The sequence below is a fragment of the Desmodus rotundus genome, chromosome 4 (genome assembly GCF_022682495.2).
Source record: "Desmodus rotundus isolate HL8 chromosome 4, HLdesRot8A.1, whole genome shotgun sequence".
Taxonomy (NCBI): Eukaryota; Metazoa; Chordata; class Mammalia; order Chiroptera; family Phyllostomidae; genus Desmodus; species Desmodus rotundus.
In genome coordinates this window covers 153,405,023-153,428,427 of record NC_071390.1, presented here as the reverse complement: position 1 = coordinate 153,428,427, position 23,405 = coordinate 153,405,023, and the positions used below count along the sequence as shown (strand labels likewise).

General features: G+C 38.0%; 1 protein-coding gene across 1 annotated transcript in view; it reads right to left on the bottom strand.

The window, feature by feature from the left end:
* GABRA2 (gamma-aminobutyric acid type A receptor subunit alpha2) overlaps positions 1 to 12,174 on the bottom strand; it is a 105,259-nt gene extending 93,085 nt beyond the window's left edge. Inside the window, exons 1-3 of the mRNA XM_053923485.2 lie at positions 12,094 to 12,174; positions 11,067 to 11,144; positions 8,459 to 8,574 (exon numbers count right to left, since the gene is read on the bottom strand). Of these exons, the coding sequence (XP_053779460.2) occupies positions 8,459 to 8,574; positions 11,067 to 11,110 (160 nt within the window). The 5' untranslated portion in view covers positions 11,111 to 11,144; positions 12,094 to 12,174. The remainder of the gene's footprint in view (positions 1 to 8,458; positions 8,575 to 11,066; positions 11,145 to 12,093) is intronic.
* Positions 12,175 to 23,405: the final 11,231 nt, after the last annotated feature.

Sequence of the window (23,405 nt, the reverse complement as noted above, 5' to 3'; positions counted from 1 at the left end):
TTTAAATGCTGGAAGGCAAACAATACAGTGGGTGAGGCACACTTGTGCCTAAAAAAGCAAAAGTAACAATTCTTCAAAACTGCGACCAAAGGCAAAACCTCTCTAGCAGCAGTAGTAGAGAGAACAAACTGCTATTGACCAGAAATGTTTCAAGGGAAAAACAGAGCCTCGGTTTTAGTTAGACCTTGAAACCACAGGTAGTATTCTCTGGGCCATGCACATCAGTGACGTTGCCGGAACAGTGGCGTCTTTTGCCGGACAGGTGCTGTTTGGGAATATAAGTTCCACCGCGCAATCTAATGCATACTGTTCCTTCTGTGCATTCAGTCTGCCTTTCCCACGAAAAAATCACAAGCTATACATCTAGTTAAAACAACAAACTGAGAAAAAGTTATGCAAAATTACCTCACATTGAACATTTCTGAAGAAGCCCTCCTTAGTACTACTATCCTCTGACAGGGAGGGGGCAACCAACGCACAGAATTACTGAGGGCGTGTAGAAAGGCTAACATGATCCTTAGTCTTGCCTTGAAATAGTAGAAAGAATCCAAAATTGTGTCCATAATGTTACCATGTTTCTTTAACCTAGTGTGCACTGTGACGAAGCCCATGTGATTTCTGGGCCAGAGGAACAACAGCAAGCCAGTCAACAAAATTGAAGGAACTGACTTTTAAAGCCGCCCCAGTAGCATCTCATTTCAGGCAGCCAATAGCTTTCTGCTTTCTATGTTTTGTGCTTTCCACAAAGTAATTTTAAAAGAATAAGAAATGACAAATGACTTGATACTGGTCATTTACACATTTTGTGAAAGCTATTTACACCCTTGTGTGAAATCACCCGAACTCATTTCCATTTTCTCACTCATGACATAATCCAGTGCAGTGTTCCCCGTGACCTTTAGGCAAACTCAAGTGACTGGCTGGAGAAGATCTGGTGGTAGAAAGTGACAAAATCTCTGAAATTTTCTGATGTCCAAGGCTTATTCTGACAATTGTCTTCTTATGGACACTTTAGACTCTAAAGTTTAGAGAATCACTGGAATCTAAGTCAGAAGGGTGGTCAGACCTGGTTCTAGCTGCCTCATGCTTCTTGAAGAGCATCAACCCCAATCACAGCTGCTGAGTGGGGAGGATAATTCCCAATATCATCAATTTTCAAGGAAGCAGAGTTCCCAATACCTGGAGTTTATGACCTCTCCATCTGAGACTAGAACTTCTTGACAACTTAATTTCTTCCTTTCTGTTCATCCTGCAACCCACTCTCCCCTTCTCCCTCTTCCAATTCTTTACAGAGATTTCAGATCATTCGCAGTGTGCTGTCTCCCTCCTGATGCCTCCACCACGCCTCACCTCAAATGATCATCGAATATCAGGCATACACTCAGTGGTCACGAGACCCAGGGTTTGCCATTCAGTACCTAGCACATCCCAGGTTAGGTTAGTAGATATGCTTCTTTCGATTTTATGTCTCTAAAATCATCACTGATGTCATTCATTAATAGTAATCTTTTCTTCTGTAAATATAACATTGTTCCTATAGGTAAATTCATTATTATGAATCGGTGATGCTAAATGGTTATACGTCATGATAATAATTATAAAAAAGCAAAAATATGTCATATTTCTTTTGTGATAGTTTTTGTTTCCAGAGATTTCATACATATACAAAGATGTGCCTGAACAATGAAATTGATTGTATAAGATACAAATATCTCCTTTGTTTAAATGTAGGTTATATGCACTACAATTTTATCATTTTTTATAAGTCACAGCTGTTATAATATAAGGGAACCATTGGGTGATGCTCTCTATTGCACTCATAGTAGGAGTAGTACAGTAGGACCAATAAGAACAGCAATAATATCAATACATACTGAAGTCTTAGTCTGCATGTCAGAAACTGTCCAAACAACTTAGATTAAAAATATTAAATCCCAGAAAACCACAAAATCACATACCTTTACCCTCATTGTATAAGTGAAGAAACAAAAGCAAGGAGACATTGAGTAACATGCTAACAGTTTTTAGTTAATGTATGGTGGCAATAGAATTCAGACCCAATGGTGCTGGTATCCAGAGGCACTGATCTTCATCATTAATTTATAAAGCAAAATGATGTTATTTTTAGAATTATATTGTATTGATTATGCTATTATAGTTGTCCCAAGTTTTATTCCTTTGCCCTCCTCCACCCAGTACGTTCCACTCCCTCAGGCAATCCCCCAACCATTGTTCACATCCAGGGGTCCTGCATAGGTTCTTTGGCTGCTCCATTTCCTATGCTGTACTTTACATCCCCAGGGCTGTTCTGTAATTACCTATTTGTACTTCTTAATCTCCTCCTGTCTTCACTCATTCTCCCTCACACCCCTTTCCCATTGGGCAACCATCAAAACACTCTCTGAATCTATGGTTCTGTCTCTGTTCTTCTTATTTGCTTAGTTTGTTTTTTAGATTCAATTGTTGATAGATATGTATGGTATGCCATTTTATTGTTCATAGTTTTCATCTTTTTCTTAAATAAGTCCCTTTAACATTTCATATAATGATAGTTTGGTGATGATGAACTCTTAGTTTTTTCTTGTCTGGGAAGCTCCTTATCTGCCCTTCAATTATAAACAATAGCTTTGCTGGGTAGAGCAATCTCGGCCATAGACCCCTGTTTTTCATGACTTTGAATATTACTTGCCAATCCCTTCTAGCCTGCAGAGTTTCTTTTGAGAAATTGACAGAGAGAGTCTTATGGGAACTCCCTTGTAGGTAACTATCTGCTTCTCTCTTGATGCTTTTAAGATTTTATTTTTATCTTTAAACTTTGGCTTTTTAATTATGATGTGTTTTAGAGTGGGCTTCTTTGTATCTATCTTTTTTGGGACTCTCTGTGCTTCCTGGGCTTACATATCTATTTCCTTCACCAAATTAGGGGTTTTCTTTTATTATTTTTTCAAATAGATTTCCAATTTCTTGATCTTTTCTTCTCCTTCTGGCACCCCTATGATGCAAATTTAAATCCAAAGATGTTAGTACCCTGAGGCTCTGATCTTCACCATTACTTTAAAGAGTAAAAAGACATTATTTTGAGGTCAGACTATCTCATAGGTTCTGGGAGAGATAAGATTTGTCTATAGTATTTTCCACTGAATAGCCTATATTTTATTTTTATAAATTCGAGAGAGTAAAATTCATAGAACATGTTATCACATTCTCCCTTTAGCCTGAGGATAAATATCCAAGAGTGAAGTTAGAAACTCACATTCAGCCACTAAATCTATGATCTTACATCATGTTTTTCATGGCCTTAAGCTGAAAAATTCTTCAAGGTTTCAGAGTATAAGTCAAGAGAGCTAGGGGGGAAAACCTACCTAGACAGCCTCCTCAAAACAGCTTTTTGAAATGCAATTAAACATGGTATTCAATCTAGATTTTCCAGATTGAACCTGTAATTTAGATACCAAGGCTTGTCATTTCCAATAGTCATCACTGCTTAGCATATGGATATTAGCTGTCAAAATATACAAGATCTGTTACACGTTCATTTTTCCAATGACCTCATAAAATTGGTTCAAAAAGTAAATGTTGCTACCTTCATTCAGTTACCCATTGGAAAGCGTCTTATGAAATATAAAAATCAAAGGCTGATACCATGAATTGTTAGCTCCAATGACTAAAATGAAAGCAAAAAAAATTGATTCAATTAGTTCTAGCTGATCTGAATGTGTGGTCTCGGCTTCCAGGCTCACCAGGAAGTAAGCCAACAAATGCACAAGACATCCCAATGTTTTCTGGCCATGATTTTAAAGGATACTACCTCTTAAGATGATGTTCTCCTTGAAGAACTCTTCTCTGCTATTCTAAACAATACTAATACTTACAAGTGTTATGTCACATTATGCATTCTTAAGACCTTTAATTTACTGGAGCCCACAATATCCCTGCAAGATATAAACCAAATAAGTAGAACTTTTCCTTCCATTTCACAGATGAGAAAATTAAGTCACAGTTGGGATAAATGAATCACCCAAAATCACAGTTAATGTTAGATGTAATGACAGAATTACATCTAACATTAAATCAACAGTTTGAGCAATTGACCCTGGCTGGTGTGGCTCAGTGGATTGAACATGAGCCTGAGAACCAAAGGGTTACTGGTTCGATTCCCAGTCAGGGCATGTGCCTGGGTTGCAGGCCAGGTCCCCACTAGGGGATGTGCAAGAGACAACCATACGTTGATGTTTCTTCCCCTCTCTTTCCCCCTCCCTTCCCTTCTGTCTAAAAATAAAATAAATAAAATCTTTAAAAAAAAAGAGTTTGAGTAATTGGTGTAATAGTTATTCCAACTCACCAAGAACTCAGCTTTAAATATGTTGGTATTAACAGTGAAAGTTTAATGTCATAACTAAATGACAATTGCTCCATTTATTTTAAGAATAACGTCTATAGTTGATTTTTTTCCTGGTAGAATACTACCATAAAATAAAATACAACAAATAAAATTAAAATTTATTCAAGAAATATTTGAATGCCTACTGTGCACCCGTCACTATTCTAGATGCTCGGGAACCAAACAGCAATCCTTGGCTAAAATTCCAGACTTCAATAAGCCTAATTTCTAGAAAAGAGACACAAATAAGAAGTTGACATAATATTAATAAAGATATAAATTATTTTGTATTTGTTTGGTAGGCTTCATCGAGAAGGTGAGATCAATGGATATCCAAGGAAAAGGCTCCAAGGAGTGTCCTAGCGAGTTCAAAGAACAGAAAGGAAGGCAGTGTGACTGCAACAGCATTAGGAAGAAGGAGAGGTGCAGGAGGTGAGGTCAGAGGAAGCACAGAGAGGCAGACCGCGCCAGGCACTGGCAGCCACCTCAGGAAGTCTGGGCTTTGTTCGGAACGAAGTGCAAACCATTGCAGGGATTCGAGCAGTTGGTTTGGCATGATCTTACTACAGTTTTAAAGAGGATCTATTGTTAATTATTAAATGTCTTACAATTTTATCCCTCAGTATACTGTATTACCTTTGTTATATGTGTGAATCCAAATTTACCCCACTTCTCTCAGAATAAAATACAATTATTCCCCATTTTTCCAAAGAAAATACCAAATCTCAGGATCTCTAAGTAACTTGTCTAGGATAAGACAAAATATAATACATGGCAGGACCAGGTGAAATGAACTATTTTTCTAACTTGTCCAAACCTGATTGATCTTTCCTATGTACTTATTTATATTAAAGTCACAAAGGAAAGAAAATAATAATTGGCATTAATTATCCAAATTATTCATCAATAGAGATGTTCGGTTTGATATATTTAAATTGAATTAAACCAATTTTTACCTTATTAATTTCTCGGACATAATGAAACAAGTAATCTCCCTGAACTTTCTATTTAAAATGACATGAACATCCAGGCTAGGAACTTTAAATGCAGAGGTAACCATACTAATAATTTAAGTTTACAACAGTACATTTAGTTTTTTAGTTATTGTTATTTAGTAACTCTCTGTCTAGTCACTGTGCTAACTTCTTTGCATATATCACTGTATTTAACTCATCAGCACTTTAAGAATAGTACTATTAGTGGTCCCATGCTATACAGGACAGATGTGGATCCAGAGGGGCTAGTAGTCAAAGGTCATAGGACTAGTCAGTAGCAGAACCAGGGTTTTACCAAAATCCTCCACTCTAAAGTTAGGTCTCTTCACTAAGCAACACTACAATTCTGCAGCATGATGCTCAACATATCATTTCAACATGGTCAGCCAGATATGAGTAGCTCCATTTCACAGATGATTAACTGGTCATAGAAAAGTTAATCAAGCCATCAGCATTTATTTTATGTCCACAATATGCAAATCATTATTTAGTTGCTGAGAGTACACAGAATTTATGATACAATATCTTGCTTCAATGAGCTTGCAATCTAGTTAAAGTAACAAGAAACACATAAAAAGATAATAAAAAATCCAAGATAGCACATAATAAGTACCAAATGTGATATAGAGCCAACCACTACTACAGAAATGCAGCAGAGAGAAAATTGAATCTGGGCCCTTCAGCTCAGTTAAGAAAAAAATCTTTACTAGAATGGACCATGTTGAGGTGGTCTTTACAGGAAAGGTAAGATTTAGATCAGAGAAGATAATGAAGAATAATTCCGATGAGAGGTGATGATGAGATCGAAGGCCAAGGGAGAAGATGTGACTGGATTGTCAAGGGGAAATGAATGGATGCATCCGAAGTGCAGAACAGATGAGAGGGCAAACAAAAAGTGAAGGCAGAGAAGTAGATTGTAGAAAACCTTGTCTGGCAACTTGGAAATCTAAGGGAGGAGAGACGAAATGGATCTTTGCTGAACTGCCAGTATGTGGCACACACTTTGAGCTCATTTTTGTTTATATAATCCTCTTGTCAGCCCTATGAGGTAGAAAGGGAGCTATACCATGGCTATTTTAAATAAAAGGAAACAGATTACCTGGCCAAGGCACAGTTTTGTGTGTGGGTGGGACAGAAACTCTAATCTAGATCTACTAGCCTCCAAGGCCCATATTCCTTCCACTACTCCTCACCACATTCTACTGAAGGCAGTGGGGAGCCACCGAAGTTATCTGATCAAGAGAAAAGAATGACACATGAAAGAACTGTAAGAATAAAAGACCACTAATATTATCATATGCATAATATCAGATAAAGTTTGAGGAACAAAGACACTAGGCAAGAAGATCCATTTAATCTATTGCATTAACACAAATAATATGATGACAAGGATTTATATTTGAGTCCTAACAATGGAAATAAAAATGAATGTAAGAGATATTACAGAAGAAATATAAAGAGATAAATGGCAAAACCCATGTCCTGCAACAAGTAGTTTCTACTACCCACCAAACAAGCACAGTGTCATTATTTTTCCTAAAGCCTCAGAGCCAAAATCCAAGGTCTAGCTCAAATATTTTTCATTCTGGACAGTACATAATTAAAAAAATAATACAAACTATGGCTTAGGAAAAATATCTGCCTTAGTACAATCTACCTCTCAAACCACCGTGATGCATTGTGGAAACCTTATGCTAGGCATATTTTTGTTATATGAGTTTGGCAGTAGGTCACTATCAGATATGCTAGTGTGGACTGTAATACCTTATATTCATGCACACGAGACATATTAATTACTAAGGAAATATTCTGTTCCTTTCAATTTTCCCTTATAGAAAACTAAGTGTAGATTAATCAAGTGAATTCTTTCTGAGAGAAAAATGTATCATCTTTCTAAACATTATTCTTTCCCAGCACTTCTCTCTTAAAATGCAAGGTACTATTCAGGAAACAAGTAAAAAACCAATAGCAATTAATGGTATATCATGTAAAAACAAGTTGTGCCTTTTCTGACTTTTTCTGATTCCTAGATAATCCAAATCATGTGATTGCTAAATATATATATATATATATAAAATTAACAACTACCTACATTTTTCAAAGAAAGTATTTACAAAAACATCCAGGCACATAGTCAATTGCTTTGCAAGCAATTTAATATTGCTAGGTTGCCAACCCGGTAATAATCAGGTTAACTAGAAAAATCCTTGGTTAAAATCATGTTCAACTAATCTGTATTAATTTTGAATTAATTGTTAAACTGAACACCCCAATAAGTACAACAGCTGTGACCAATGAGTGCATCTAGACATATAACTCATGTTAGAAGTGAGGAGTTACAATATTTTGACCTAGAATCCTTTAGTGAATTATAAATTTACCCTACTTTCACCTGATCTCCTTAGGTTATCACCCAGCTATACGGAAGGATAATTAAAATTTAACGTGTTAGCCAAGCCTAATTTTCTTCACTTTTATGAATAAAAATAGATTGTTTTTCCGAGTAGAAAATGAATGTTTAAAGTTGAAGTCAAACTGTGCCACAGCCCAATAAATTTAGGCCTTTGGCTAATGTATTTCTAAAATGTCTTTGAAAGTTTCAAGAATGCCAACCTGTGCTACATTTTAGAAATGTCACATGCTGTATAATAAAATGCATCACAGAATCCTAAAAAGAGTATGTGTTGAAATACAACCCAGATACTCTTTCATTTATGTAACTCATTTTTGCATATGTGTACTGATGTTAAAACAGGCATTTGTAAAATGTGATGAAGAAAACCAAAGATGTTACAAAAGCATTTCTGCCCAGTAATGTTACCCTGTTACATATTCTAAGTTTACAAATGAACTAATGTAAAAACTATTCACGCAGAAGGCCTCGGCTTTCATGAAGGTATGTTAAATACATTTCGTGTGTATAAAAGGAATCACAGAAAATGTTTATTTCATAAACTTTACCTTCTATTATCTATGGTTTTTAATATATAGCAATGCATTTCTATATAAAATATAAATATTAACCTTAACTTCTAAAGGCATTATTTTGTGAGAGTTCAAAAAGAAATAAAACTATTTTTACCTCCCAGTCCTGGTCTAAGCCGATTATCGTAACCATCCAGAAGTCTGTCTAGAATTCTTGTAAAGATGGTAATGTTATTTTTAGCCTCATCTTCTTGGATGCCAGCCAGCACCAACCTAAACAGATAATTTTACAAGCTGATATATATATACATATGTGTGTTTTGAAAGTGCCAACATGCACTTATTTCTTGATTTGAATTTTACGCCCCCTAAACTATTAGTGCAACCCATTTCTTTCTTCCATTCATGTCTATAAATACTAATATGTCTATGGGGAAGGTAAGCATGCCATGGAAAATAGATACTAAATACCAGATTATTAGAAAGTTTAATGTCAAAATTATTTCAGATATCTACCATTTAGCATTGTGTGGGGGCTATCCCTTTTTTCCTAAAGCCCATTCCATACAAAATGTTATGATTGCACATGATCACATGCAGACACTAATTGTAACATTATTCTGCATTTAGAAACCTACAATAATCAAAGGGTCTCCTGAAATAAATCTTCAGTGATTCGAATATAAATTGGGGAAAAAAATTGCCTCCTTGGAGGCACTAAATTTCTCTGTCTTCCTCATAAATGTCTTTCTTTTTCTCTTTATGTCTTGTTCTCTTTTAAGCTAAGATGATTTCCTTACTTTGGGTATACCTCCACCCAATGGCCAAGTGCAATATAGACATCAGGGGAACTCCGCTGGCTGCGTGCCAGGCAGGCTTCAGTGTGGCCAGGAAGTGGAGGTGGGCTCTGAAAGGACCTGCAGCGCACATACACAGCTGCAGAGAGCCCTGGAGGAAACCCCTCCACTCTGACCTCAAGGACAGCCACAAGGGTCACTTACGATTCACATGCCCAGCTACTTTTGTGAGAAATTTGCAGACAGAACAAGTCATCTTAAAATATCACCAGAAAGAGGGTTAGAAACAGTGATTTTTCTCCATTATTTCTCCCTCAAAAGCTAGAGACCTGATTTTGTGATATCCAGCAAATTGGTGCAAAAGAAACTGGATGTATAAAACAGAATGTCCCTTTTCACTGCCACTTTTTCCCCAGAATGATTCAGAGATTTAAATTACTAGCCAAAGAGAGAGAGAGAGAGAGAGAAAGAGAGAGGGAGAGAGAGAGAAAATATTTTATATAATAGAATAAAATACTGGCATGAGCATTACTGGGCAAGTATAGAACAGAAAATTAATAGAGGGAAATATAGTTAAGCACTGAGGATTTTCACTGATTCTAAATTGACCATGGTTTGTTCACTCCTTTAAAATAAGATTCTGTGTAATCTGTATTCTGACCAAGTTGTATTCTGTAAAATATCACTGACACAGTCCATTTGCATTTAAATGATTATACAGCTAGTAGCTAAAAATAGTCACAATGCATCCTAAATGGGTAATCAACTTAAAATATTGTCTTGAAAGCAGAGAAAATAGTAAAACACCAATATGAAGATAAGCATTTAAAAATTATGCAGGCAAATTAGTTCATACCCTCCAGTTTCTATGTTACCTTAAGGTAATCTTAAAATCAATCATTTAAATAGTCATAAAGTTCCAAATAGAGATTTTTAGTCAAAAGTGTTTTTTAATCACCTATCACAGTTTCTTTCTAAAGTCAGTATTAAGATGTTAAATGAGATTTTCTCCACTTAAAATATGACTTTCTAAAGAGATTTCTTCTCAGTTCTAGAAAATATGTCCATACTTTGACAACTGTTTGGGCAGGGAAATGAAAAATTAAAAGGGAAATAAGGACATAATACTTATTTCTCTCTAAAAAAAGAAAGGAATGGTTACATGAACAGTCTTATGAATCTTGTATTTTTAGTCCCTGGTATTTTGAAAACATATTCTAAAGGCAATAAATAAAAGATGTCCATCGGTGATAAAATCATAAAAAGGTTACAACTATGATAAAGTTATTGCAAGGAATAAGAATTATTTCATGTCTGTAGAACATAGGCAAAAAAATAGTTACATGCTTAAAATCAGTACTTTTATGACAGTAACCATTTTAAGAATAAAAGATCTCTAAGTCAATAATATAAAAAAGTTGATTAATAAATCAAGCTTTTGATTTATTGTTTTTTGTTTGTGAGTGTGAAGTTGTATACTACCTCCACCTAGAGGTTTAAGGCTCACATATCATTTAGGCTTCTTTACGACTGAAAGAGCCAAGATGGGTTTTAAAAAGGGGGGAGAAACAAAAAAAATAACTTAGCACACAAATCATTTTAGCTCAAGCTTTTTCATTTGACTTAAGGAAGACTGTTGACTTCTTTATTGAATTGTGGTGTTTTTATAAGTGCATGTAACTTAATCACTTCAATTCCTTGCAAGAATATGCCATTCAAAGGGCATTGTTTTCTTTGGTGATTTTTTAAAAAAAATATTTCTGTTCACGGTTGTATTTATAGCTAAAAGCAAGAAGCAGTGAACTTTTTACCATCTCTGCCACTTCATAGTTCAGTTTCTTGGTACAATCTTTTTTCATTAGAAATAGTTCTTCAAAATATTCTAGCTTCTCAAAAGCCACCCCTGCCCTGATGCCATTCGAGAAACACACCTTTAACCTGAATTAAAAGAGTCCATAAATGTCTCACCTGGCTGGGTCCCACATCAAGAAAACAAGAAGCAGTAACTGCATGTTGTAGATGTTCAATTTCGTCTTCGTCGCTGCTCTTTGAAAGCCATAGAAGAAAACCAAAATACACTAAAAATTAAATTCAGTCCCACCATCCATATAGCCCAAAAGACAGGGAATTGGAGTCAACGTTATGGAGGTTATTACGGGGAGTGAGTGTAGGACATGATGATTGGGTAAGTTTTTTTTTTTCTTTCCTTTTTTTTTTTTGACAGCCAGATGACCAAATAATCACATTTTAGTCCCCCAGTAACTTCCCCCAGCCCCATCGTCAGCAAACACTGTTTTGTGCTCACACACAGACATGTAATAATAACACACAGAACCCTGAACTGACATATGAGCCAGAGAAGAGAATAGGTTGGTGGAGAGCGTGAAAAGGGGGAGGAGAGATGGGCACTTCATGCCACCATCCCCTCAACCAAGACCACCCCCGCGACACTGGCGAGAAAAGCAAGGGGGGCAGCCAGCCCACTTTTTTTATTATTATTCTTTCCATTACAGTGAGCTGCAGTCCTCCCCTCTTCACTTCCTCACTCTCTCTAAAATAAAATGTAATAATCCCCGTTCCTGTCCATCTACAATTGCCTAACATCACGTCTCGGAGGCAGACGGGTTCGGTTCAACTGCTGCGAAACGCCGCGTTTGACAGCTGTTCGCGGAGCGGAGGACCACAACCCGGCGGGAGCGCGAGGCTCGGGATCAGCCCTGGCAGGCAGGCTCGCCAGGCGCAGCTTGCAAAGTTGAAGACTGTAAAAGAGCCAGGCTAACGTGCAGCCGGGAGGGTGTCTCGGAGCTTATTGTACTTGTAAATATGCTTCTGATGATGGGCACCGAAATTATTTTTTAGGTGGGCTGGGGAGGTGGGGGCGACCTGAACCTCCCGGGTTTCCAGGGAGCAGGGGAGAGTGGAGGACAGGAAGCATGCATGGGAGGCAGAGGCAAATGGAAAGGGTCCCTGTTGGGACTAACGTGTGCGACCTTACCTGAAACAACAAGCAGAATTGGGTGTTTTCCTCCCTTCGCCCTGATCTTGAGCAGATAGGAAACTTGAGAGAAGAGAGCGCCAGAGACACTGACTGCAGCAGCCGAGCGCCGAGCGAGCGGGGAGCGAAGGGCTGGTGACAATCGGGGAGGAGCGCGAGGAGCGGTGGCGGCAGTGCCAGGAGTAGAAGGAGGCGAAGGCGTCCGTAGTGGCGGTGATGGGCGGAGGAGGAGGAAGAGGAGGAGGGGGAAGCGTTGGCAGGAGCGGGCGGGCTGGCGGGCAGGGTGGGGGACGCGAGCAGAGGCGCGGTGCGCGCGGGCTGTGGCGGGCACGAGCCCCACGACTGGAGAAGAAGGAGGAGCCAGGCCGGGGAGGAGGGCTAACGAGGTTTCAGGACGTGCAGGGACCCCCCACCCCCTCCCCGAGCCCAAATAACCGCCCCCAGGGCACCTGCAGCGGCACATCCCCGGCTGGCGGCGGGAGCCCGGGTGCGCCCGGAGCGCTGCACCCGACATCCACACCGCGCGGGAGGAGCGGAGCCCTCGCACCTCCCGAGACTGCTCCCCGCGGCAGCCCGCCGGGGCTCCCCGGAGGCCCAGAGGTTCCTAGAGGACTGCCGCTGGGTGTCTGTGAGTCCCTGGGTCCCCGGGGCCCCGCGGGCTCTGGAGCTACGCGGCTGCGGAGCAGAGGTAAAGAGGTGCTGCTCCCGCTGGAGGGCAAGGGACTAATCACGCCTTTACTTTGTCATCAGCACACCCACACAGGACCAAGTTCAACCGATATTCGTGGAATCAGACAGCGGGAAGTTTCTTTGATTGCCTGAGCCATCTGCGTGTATCACTCATTCCTTCACACTCCTTGCCAGCAGACCGATTTCTCCTCCAAGCTCTGAGGGTTGGAGACTTCCCTGGAGCCGGTCAGTAAAGTCTATTTGCAAATTGTACGACTAAGGAAACCTCCTACACACTCTCAGCACTTCTCCTCCCCGATCTCTCTTCACAGGCATCCCTTCCTCCCTACCTGGTGATCAAACTCATCAACAACTCTAAAAAGTTCACATTTTCCCAAAGCAAAATTGAACCTGCTGTGTGTCTACTACCTCTGCTATTTGCGGTTTTTCCCCTGGGTTGGAAAAGGAGCAGAGTGAGGTTTCCCCCTATTAGGGCTGTTGGGTTTTTTTGTCTGTTTTTGTTTTTGTTTTTGTTTTCCTGTAAAAGGGGGACCTGTTGTAATTCCAGCCTCCCTCGTACGTTTTCAGCATTGTGTATTTGATTCAGCATTGTCTTTTCTATTTTATGTGGGGAGATAAAATCCAAACTGTGCAACTTGAGCAACAACAACAGACATTTTCCTTTTTGTAGGGCACATAAGATCATGCTATCCTACTAAGGCAAAGCAGAGCAGCGTTTATTTCTCTGAGAAGTCCTTATAAACGTTAGGTACTTCCACCGTTTCAGAGTATGCTGATGTGTTCCTGGTATATTATGTTCGGAGTCAATATGTGCTAAACGGTTCAATTGCATTAGTTATGAACCCAAAATATCAGGTGTTTTTCCTAGGTGGTGCAGTTTTCATAATAACAGACAGTGCCAATCTACATAAATTTTGGTTTTGCTTTGAAGATTATGTGAGGGAAATAAAACCTACATCTTCAATATTTCAAGTCGTGCTTTTTAACCTGTTAATCACCAACTTCTAAGTAAGCGTTTAATATGCTACAACCCAAACAAACATTTGCTGCCCTGTATGGCCAGCTCTGCGAAGCCTGGAACACGACCCAGCTTTCTCCCCCATCATTAATATTCCCTTCCTGCCTCTCCCAGTGCAGAGTCTAATTGAAATTCACAAAGATAAAAAGCATGCCATTTAAAACCTTTCAACTAGAGGATCTAACCCTCTTCTACCTGGTGTGAACACTTCACTTGTTGTGTATACTTTCCTGTTCTCCATTTCTATGAGTGAATCTTCATCAAGATCTCTCATCATTTCACCACTTACATTACTACCAATGGTTAATATTTTGATAATGGAAATTAAACAGCACATGGTTTCTTTACAACTTTAATTGCTTGCTCTGACAAAATTTCTCCTTCATGAATGTCACCATCTTTGTAAACATCTCCATAGATTAGTCTCAATGCCAATTTATAGATTTTAGTTTAATTGCTTTATCTCAAAATTTATACTTACTGGAATGATTTGTTCTAAAAGAATTAGCTTTATTCAGTTGGCTCCCCTATTAGATTTGTAATCTCATTTCCGTATGACCCACTTATATGTAACTTCACAGAGCTCAACTGTTTTAAATGATTTTCACTGTTTGCTTTTTTAAAACCTGTATGTAGATTTGGATATGCACTTATTTGAGAGGGATTCACAAAATCATTCATTACAACACCATGATTTTCTCTTTTTCCCTACAAATACTTCTTCATTTTGTTGACGTTGGATAGCTGGGACATAAAGGAAATGGAAATCAGGAAAGCTGACTGCAGACAGTGGGTCTCTACTTACTGCTCTATCTATACTGATAATTTACTGTGTCACTAGTCCAGCCAAATTTCTTCTAGAAGTGTCCGGTTTCCGCAGACATCTGACAAATCCAGCCTCATTTTCCTCTCTCCTCTCTGTGGTGATGGAATGCCGTGATGTGCCTGTGGTGTGGAATCCAGACTGTGTTGGTGGTGACTAAGCTCTTCCCGCCCCTTTTTTTGGATCGTGTCCCAAGGCAGCCAATCCTGTAGAAGAATTGACAACTAATTGGTTGCAGGTAAACCCATTCCTGCCCAGGCTAGGGCAGCTCAGAACCTTCTGTTTTAACTTGTTTGAATTATCCTCCCACAGATTAGATTGGGGGACTTCACTCTTAGATATTTCCCATCCCCAACACCCAAGTGGCTAAGGAGATTTCCACATAAGAATCAAAAAATAAAAAGAAAGATGAAGAATTGGGAGGTTCTTGGTATTGCCTGATTTCTCTTTCTTGACATCTCATAATGTTGTATAGTTTTTAAATTCATTACAGAACTATTTATGTTTTTTAACAGATATTTTGGAGAGCTTCTCCTTTTCCAGCCCAGCTCTATAGGGACTTGGCATTACGGCTTCCTGGAGCTACTACTCTATACAACCTAGGGAACCTCACGAATCTTTAAGTTCTGTAAGATAATATGTTTATGTGTATATACGTACAAATTTTTACAAAGATAGATGTCTGAACTCATAAAAAAGCTTGAGAATTTAAATGAGAATGACATTTATATAACAAACTTTTACAAAATACATTTCATCTCACCATCACATGATTTGATCATAGTGATTTTTACATACTTTGAAGTACCAGAACTACTTTAACAAGAATGGCATCTCACTGTATTTATAAATTTTGAAATATCAGCATGTAGTTCATGTAATAAACTTATATACACTTTAACTACACATTTCCCTATGTGAGTCACTTATTCAAGTGGTAATATAAACTGGTGAAAAAATAGGAACTAAAGCATAGAGTACCCTCTTTTCATAGAATTAAGTACCATCCTGTACTTTTACCCAGAATGTTTTCCCTGTTTTAAAATATGCTTTAGAGTACAAGTCTGTTCTCACATGTTCACAATTATCATTCAAAAAAATAAACTGGAGCAAATACTCATTTGGTAATTCTTAAGTCTGAAGCATGGCTTGGTCACACTTCATTTTTCCTGTAAGTTTAATTTAGATGGATAGTTCTAATATGTGTACTAGGCTCTAAGATTCTGAATGAAGAAAGAGCTGGAAAGTGGGAGTAATTAGCCTTATAAGCAAATAATTCTGAAACAACTCTGTTGCATTAATGTATCTAGGCCGTATTTCATTAGAGCTAAATATGTCATGTATACCAGTTCAGATACACTATGCACATTACATGCTTCAAAGTAACTCTCTGTTTATAATATAAACTAATTTTACAAATTCTCATCCAACTTGCAAATCAAACATATACTGGATTTAGGATATCCTGGTGGTTTCTCAGATTTTAAAATCTAACTGCTACATCAAACACATATGCTAAGCCATTTGTAAGGAAACTCTTTTGTGAAATTATAGATAGAATTTATTTACATGTTATTTGATTGCTTCCTAAAACAATAACAATTTCAGTACTACAAGCCACAATCCACAGTCTCACTCTTTGGAAAACATCCTACAAATTTCAGTGAAGGATAAGCAGCTACATCATTGGCAACACTTTTGCTTTTGAGGCAGGTACCTTAAATAATAATCATAACAATTAAAGTAAAAAATAAACCTATAATGTCTTTTTTTGTATAACAGTATAAATCCCATTCTAAATACCTTTTGTTTGTTCATTTATTTCAACTTCACAAGTAGGAGTTAGATTATTGGTTTCATTTCACTGACAAGAAACTCGAGGCACAGGAAACTTAATCTGGCTCAAGGTCTTCCCATGAGCTGACGAGAGTAGATCCCAAAGAGCATGACTCTGGAGTCTGCATGCTTAGCCACTATACTATGCCACGGCAGCCAAAATTCTAGCTTCGTACGTGCAGTCTCAGCATGGAAGGTTTTTTGGGCAAAATATTTAACTGTTAATAAGTTGATGTGTTCAGGATAGTATGAATCTGTGAATAACAGCAGTGTAGTCATTCAACAAGTCTTATTGAGTGCTTCTTACAACACTCTGTTAGGTGTTGCTCTGGATATAATAATGATTAAGGCATGTTCCTCACTCTTAAAGAGCTTACAGCAAATTGGAAAGGCAGCAAATAACCTATGTTGTTAACTGCGAGCAAATTAAGACCAAAGCCTGTACATATACTCTGAAAACTTGTTTACAGAGAAATACTACCTTTACTAAGTAGTAACCTTAAGCTGATGAAAAATAATGCAATATAGGGAGCTTTATTTTAATTAATAAAATAAAAATCTAGTTATTACCATATAATAATAAATGGGTTATTATTAAGAACATGATAAAGTACTTTCTCTGACACAAAAAAACAACTTAAGCTCCTAGGACCAGGAAAAGTTTATGTTCAGAATGAAAAAATATCTATCTTATGTGGATATTTTCTGAATAACATTTCATCACACAAAATTATGCAGAAGAATTCAATAGCAACAAAAATAACAAAATTAGAAAATAGAGGTAGTCCAGAACGTAATTTAGGCCCATTCATGTATTTCTCACATGGGATAAGACTGGTTCCCAACCGAAGGATTATTCTTTCAGTTGCATTATTTTTAACATCATAATTCTTTTATCTTGAGTGGAAGAGAGGGTATACACATTGTGCAGAAATCAGTGAAAAATATCAGACTATGAGTACATATTTCATGGTCAATCAGAGAGACATGAAAGAGAAAAATAGAAACTAATGACTTCTGAGAAAATGTGAATAATGCCATGGCAAATTAATTATGTATCTATATCAATTGACTTTAAATAATAATACGTAAATGATTTCTCCTCACTAGAGAACTCTTAGTATTTGTCAGAGACTTGCTCATAGATTCTGCTCATAGATTTGCAATAAATAATTTCAGATATCTTCATAGAGTTGAATACTTTTGTCATACACATTGGGAGCTTTGGTAGCAGTATCAAAAATGTCATGACCTTGTGCAGCCTCAGTTCTAATATACCGGCAACTCTCAGAGCTCCGTCTGTCTCTAACAGCTCACTATACATCGCCAGTAGACACCATCTTTCCACAAAAGGTATCCTCTTCTCTGCTGTTCTCTATCTTACCACACCGGCCACACCAAAGTCCTGAATCTGGGGGTCATTCTAGATCCTTTTCTCAGAACATTGTCCCCCCATACACTCACACCACACACGTACACACACTCATAAACACACACATTTGTTATGCCGAGAAAACACCTCCTCCCTATCTATTATCTGATCCATTCTAGCCATCACTAATTCCATAGCCTTAGCTCTGTCTTCATCTGATCTACTGCAGTACCAATAAGCAGTAGCCTACTACCTAGTTCTCTGACTCCAATCTCAGTTTTCTTTAGTTTGTTTTCTACATGGCCAACAAAAGAGTGTTTCAAAACTGATTTGATAGTGTCACCAGGTAATTATAATCCTTTCTCAATAAAAGTGTAAGTTGCAGACTCTTTTGTATATCATACCTGAGCCCTGTTTATATCTCCAGCCTGACCTCTGCTTTTTTCATGCCCACCCTGTCAGATACACACACGTCCATAATCAGCACTAATTTCTTATCATCCTGTCCCCTGTGCTCTCTACAAGTGAAATTGTCTACATTTTTCTCAACAGCCAATGGCTTCATGCCTCTATGCTTTCGGTTCTCATTGCCCCCTTCAGCTGGAATACTACTTCCATACTGCCTACCTGGTGAACAGTGCAAGCCTCGGCCCTATGAACCATTTCTTATCCTTCCAGAGCAAAAAATAATCCATATCGTCCTTTGTACTCCTGCTGAACTTATCACAGGCATTTAACATGAAACCTAGAATATGCAAGGAGCTTATTAACTTTTCTATTGCACTCTATTAGCCTGCTAGCTCTTTAAAGGCAATGAGCCTCATCTTAATAATTTTTCCTTTTCAAGTGCCTAGCATGGAATCAGACACATAGAATCTTTCAGGAAATTATTGAGGAAGAAATGACAGAAAGAATGGATCAATGCATGAGTAGAAACCTAATGAATAAATGAGAGAATACATGAGCACCTGTGCTTTCATATGCATGTGCTTTCTTCAGGACAAATGAGATGCCACAGACAGTAGTGGTTAAGCACTCAGACTCCGGTGCTGAAAACGAAAGTTCAGATCCTGATTCTCTTACTTACTCACTGTGCAGCCTTGGATAAATTCCTTAGCCTTACTATGCTTTTGTTTTCTTGCCTGTAGAGTAAGGATAATTGTGGAACCTACCTCACACGGTTTGTAAATAGTTTATGAGTTGACACATGTACCCGGAACAGCGCTTGGATCAGCAACAACGCTACACAGCATCTGTGGATATTATTAAAGGGTTCGAAAGCTGTTAGTTCACTGCCTCAAAACTTAGTAAGTGGGATGTAGTTGGCCTCCTTGCCCTTGAATTTAGTGCATTTTTGACTCATCTTTTCTTGTATATTCCCATCTGCTCTTCCCACCAACATTCAAGCTCCCACCTTTGCAGAAGAATTGGCCAGAGCCCTCCACATGTACTCACATTCTCCTTGTTGCTGTACTTTTTTTGCTCATGAGTGCATTGCTTCCTTCAATCTTTCTCTGTTTTTCCTGCTTTTTCCCATGTCCTCCTTTTAATGTACGATGCCCTCCTTTTTATTCTAGTTTGGCCTGCATTTTCATCTTTCGTGCATTCTCTATTGTCCCTTCTCTCTCCCTTCCCCAATAATACTCGTATGTAGCATGAAGTCAGCATTGCTGTGCACACTTGTTTTTTAGCATGTGGGGGAAAAGTTTGTTTATAAGAGTACACACAGATAAATATCTATGTAGGCGAATGGGGGCGTACATGCCCATACTACAAATGCCTGAATACCCCCCTCTGTGTTTCTGTGTTTAGGACCCAGTACAAAGTTATGCTATTAAATCCACTCAAGTGTATTTTGTTGATTCATTATATGAATTGAATAGAGAAGTCAAGTGATTTTCTCTTTTGAATTGGTTACTGCTTTGCTTGCAATAAAGAAATTGTCATAAGTTGGGTATTCTCTTTAAAAGAGACCCATATCTCTAATATCCAGAGAGCCACAGTCACGTATCAACATAGAAGCTTCCCTCTGCGCTCCTAATCACATGCCCTAGATAAAAATACAGTTACAAGTTTCTCTTCCTTTTTTCTGTGACTTCCAGGTATATAGTATCTATGTGCTACTCATTTAGAAAAGAGAAATAAAAGGACTTTTGCATTAGGACTTAATAAATCATCTTTCAAGGCTTTCTTTTGGAAGGGTGAAATTTTAAAAGTGACTTATGACAGACATTAGTGCTCTCCAGAATATATTGCCAGTTTGCAGCCTCGGTGTATGAAAAAAACAGATTTCTTTACTCACCTTGAAATGAGAGACAGCAATGGAACTGGCTCTGACCAGGGAAAGGTGAGCAAAGGAGACATGGGCCACTTCCAGATGGAAGGCGGGTGAGCCAGGGCTCCTTCCCTGTGACCTGGTCATGGACAGTGATACTCCAAATGGTGGCCGCTCAGTGGGTCCTTCAATAAGAACAACAAATATCAGAGCTCCTGGCTGACTTGCATGGGACATATTAGCTGCTTTAAGCCTCTACAATTTGGGGGTGGTGTTCAACCACAAAATAACATCATAAAATAACCACAAAATAACTCAGTCTATCCCCACTGCTGAAGGATGAAGAGTTCAGTAAGCTTGGTTGTGTCTGTTTTTTGAATACAAATATTGAATGATGGAGTAACACATCAGATCTTTTCTGGTAAGAAAGACTTTCTTAAAGATCCTGAAATCATGTTATATAAATAGTGGCTTGTCTAACTCTGCCAGTTGATTTCTTTGTTCTTTGGTAACATTTGTGTGATGTTTCCATAACTTAACAGATTTTCATTCTTTTTTTTTTTTGCATTTACAAATCCAGAGGGGTTAAAGCAAAGTCTGAGGTTATTTTTGGCAAGCAGTTTTTCTTAACCTCCACTTTATCTTTTCCCTCTGAGTCACAGGCATTGAATGTGTTGGTGATGAAGATGGGAGGGTGAGAGGATGGTATTCATTGAGTTACAGCAGGAACTCCCATTCCCAAAACATCTAATGGAACCCAGAAATGGGATGGGAGAGGGTAAGAAAAGAAAAAGAGATCTGATTGGTATAGCAACTGCTATATATTAAAGTCAAAGGAGGATGGATTAAATTCCTTCTAAAGAGAAATTATGTTAAGAATATATCTCTACTACATAAAGAAAAACAAAAAAAAATTGACTTTGACCTCAACATACAATGTGCAAATTCTAAAGCCATTTTCAGAGATTTTCAACAATTTGGAAGAGGCCAGTCAGTCAACAAATTCAGCTGTCATTACACAATTTATTGCAGCAAAAATTTCTAGGTTCAAATGGCTTTTGTTTAGTCAATCAAGATCATTCCCATACAAACCACTGCAGGCATTTAACATTTAAATTGTGAGAATAAAAATATATGCATCTCTAATATGCTTTTAAGGGACCAGAAACTATGATTTATCTCTTTATCTTTCCATGCTTTTCATTTTGCAGGTGCTCAGTAAGTGTTAATAGAGGAAGACTACATGACCAAATAAACAGATTAGTGAATTAATAAATGATTGCAAGGATGTGTTGAAGTATTTATAAACATCATCCACTGTAGCTCATCTGTCCTTCCCTTGTCCATTCTGACCCTCTCTAGTCTGGCCTTAATGTGATCTTTCCAAAATACAAATTTATTCATGTCACTGCATAACTTCCAATCAATTGTCCAGGGATTTCCTATTTCTCTTAAGGTCAAGACCAACATCCTTATCATGGCCATAGTCTTGGGTGCCTTAATTACTGCCTTGCCTTGAACCGTAGTTTCTCTTGCTCCATTCACATCAGTCTTCTTTCAGTTCCTGGAATGTGCCAGGTTTCCTATAGCTATTTCTTATTTTGCCATAGGTCATTGTAGCTCAAGTTCTCTCTGCTGGAAAGTTCTACACCTTCCACTCACTTGATTTGCACCTATTTATCTTTCATATAAAAATAGGAAGCACTTTCTCAAGAAGACTTCCTTGACAGAGCCCCCCTACCCACTAGCCAGTTAAATTCCTTAGAGAATTGTCTCAGTGTTTCAACGTTCTGTGATCATAACATTAACATGTTAACCAACTGTGCTGTACATTCAGGAAACATGTTTATTTTTACCAAACATTGGATCCCCTGCAATCAGTGCACTGCCTGACTTAGGGTAAGCACTCAATAAACAGCTGTTGAAAAAAATGAAGGACTAAATGAATGTGTAACAAACACAGGATTAGATGTATAATGCTTCTTTCAAAACTAGCATCTCATATCCTTAAAAACAAATCCACAGTCTAGTAACTTGAATTTTTGCCACATTCATAACGAATATAAGGTAAACTAATAATTGAAAACCACGTTGCTGACCCTCTGATTTTGTGAGAAATGAGAAGAAGGCACGTAGTGTTGACATCAAGGCGGGGGTTATAAATTCAATCAAGGAAGATAACCGTGGGTTGCTGTACAGTGAAGACTATTTCTACTCATCCCACGGTATTTGTTCACAACAAAGGTCTTTTCCAGTGTTTAAGAATGGATCATCCCAACAAATCTTGCCATAGTATTCTCTGCCTAGAGTGGTGTGACCTGTTCTTATTCAGCTGGAATACGGGACTAATTAGCAGCCCCACCTGAACGATATGGATGCCAGCTCTACAAATCTCTAAAAGGATTTATGTCATGAAGGAGTGTTAGTGGATAAAATATAAGATGAGTTTTATGTATTAACTATTCTTATATTATGGAAATTCTACATGTCTACTGAGATGCTAATTTCACTAGGGATTTTATTATAAATGGGAATTTTTTATAGTTTGGGTCCTTTTAATAAACACTCCTGTATAGTTATATTATAATTTTCTAAAAATAAACACAGAATACCTCACGCCAAGGGTGCCCAGCATCTGTACAGTCTCAATATGTTTAATATGGTAGTTTTCAAGACACACAAAATAAAAATTTAAGGCATAAAAAACAGTGCTTTTTGACAACTGGATAATTTATTATGTTACACTAACATTTCAGTAGCATCTAATAATGCCATGTTAGGCCAAAGTCTCTCAGAATTTCCATTATAGGGGTTCTTTTAAGTTATTCTTAACCCTAAACTCTCCAGTCAGATAAACAGTTTATGCATCCCATATTTCGGTAAGTCCATGTGTATGCTTGGAGAAATGTATTTACATAACATAAATATATAACTAAGCTAACATGTGCACATTTGTATATGCATGTACATACAGCATGATCTGAACTAATCAGTTAAGACTCACAAGTCTATAAATTAGCAGCTGCACACATCTGGCCTGCCACCTGTGTTGTATAAAAAAGCTTATTGGGTCATGGCCATTCCCATTCATCGATGTATCTTCTAATAGTTCTCGTGTGCTGCAGTGGCAGAACCGAGCAGTTGCAACAAAGTCCATGTCACCCACAAAGCCCAAGACATTCCTATGTAAGCCTTTAAGATCAAAAAGTCCAACCTCTGAACTAAGTCAGACTTGCCCGTGGAGTCTGAGCAGCAATTGAGGAAAGTTGGGTCGTATGACAGGATGGAGTCTTTACAC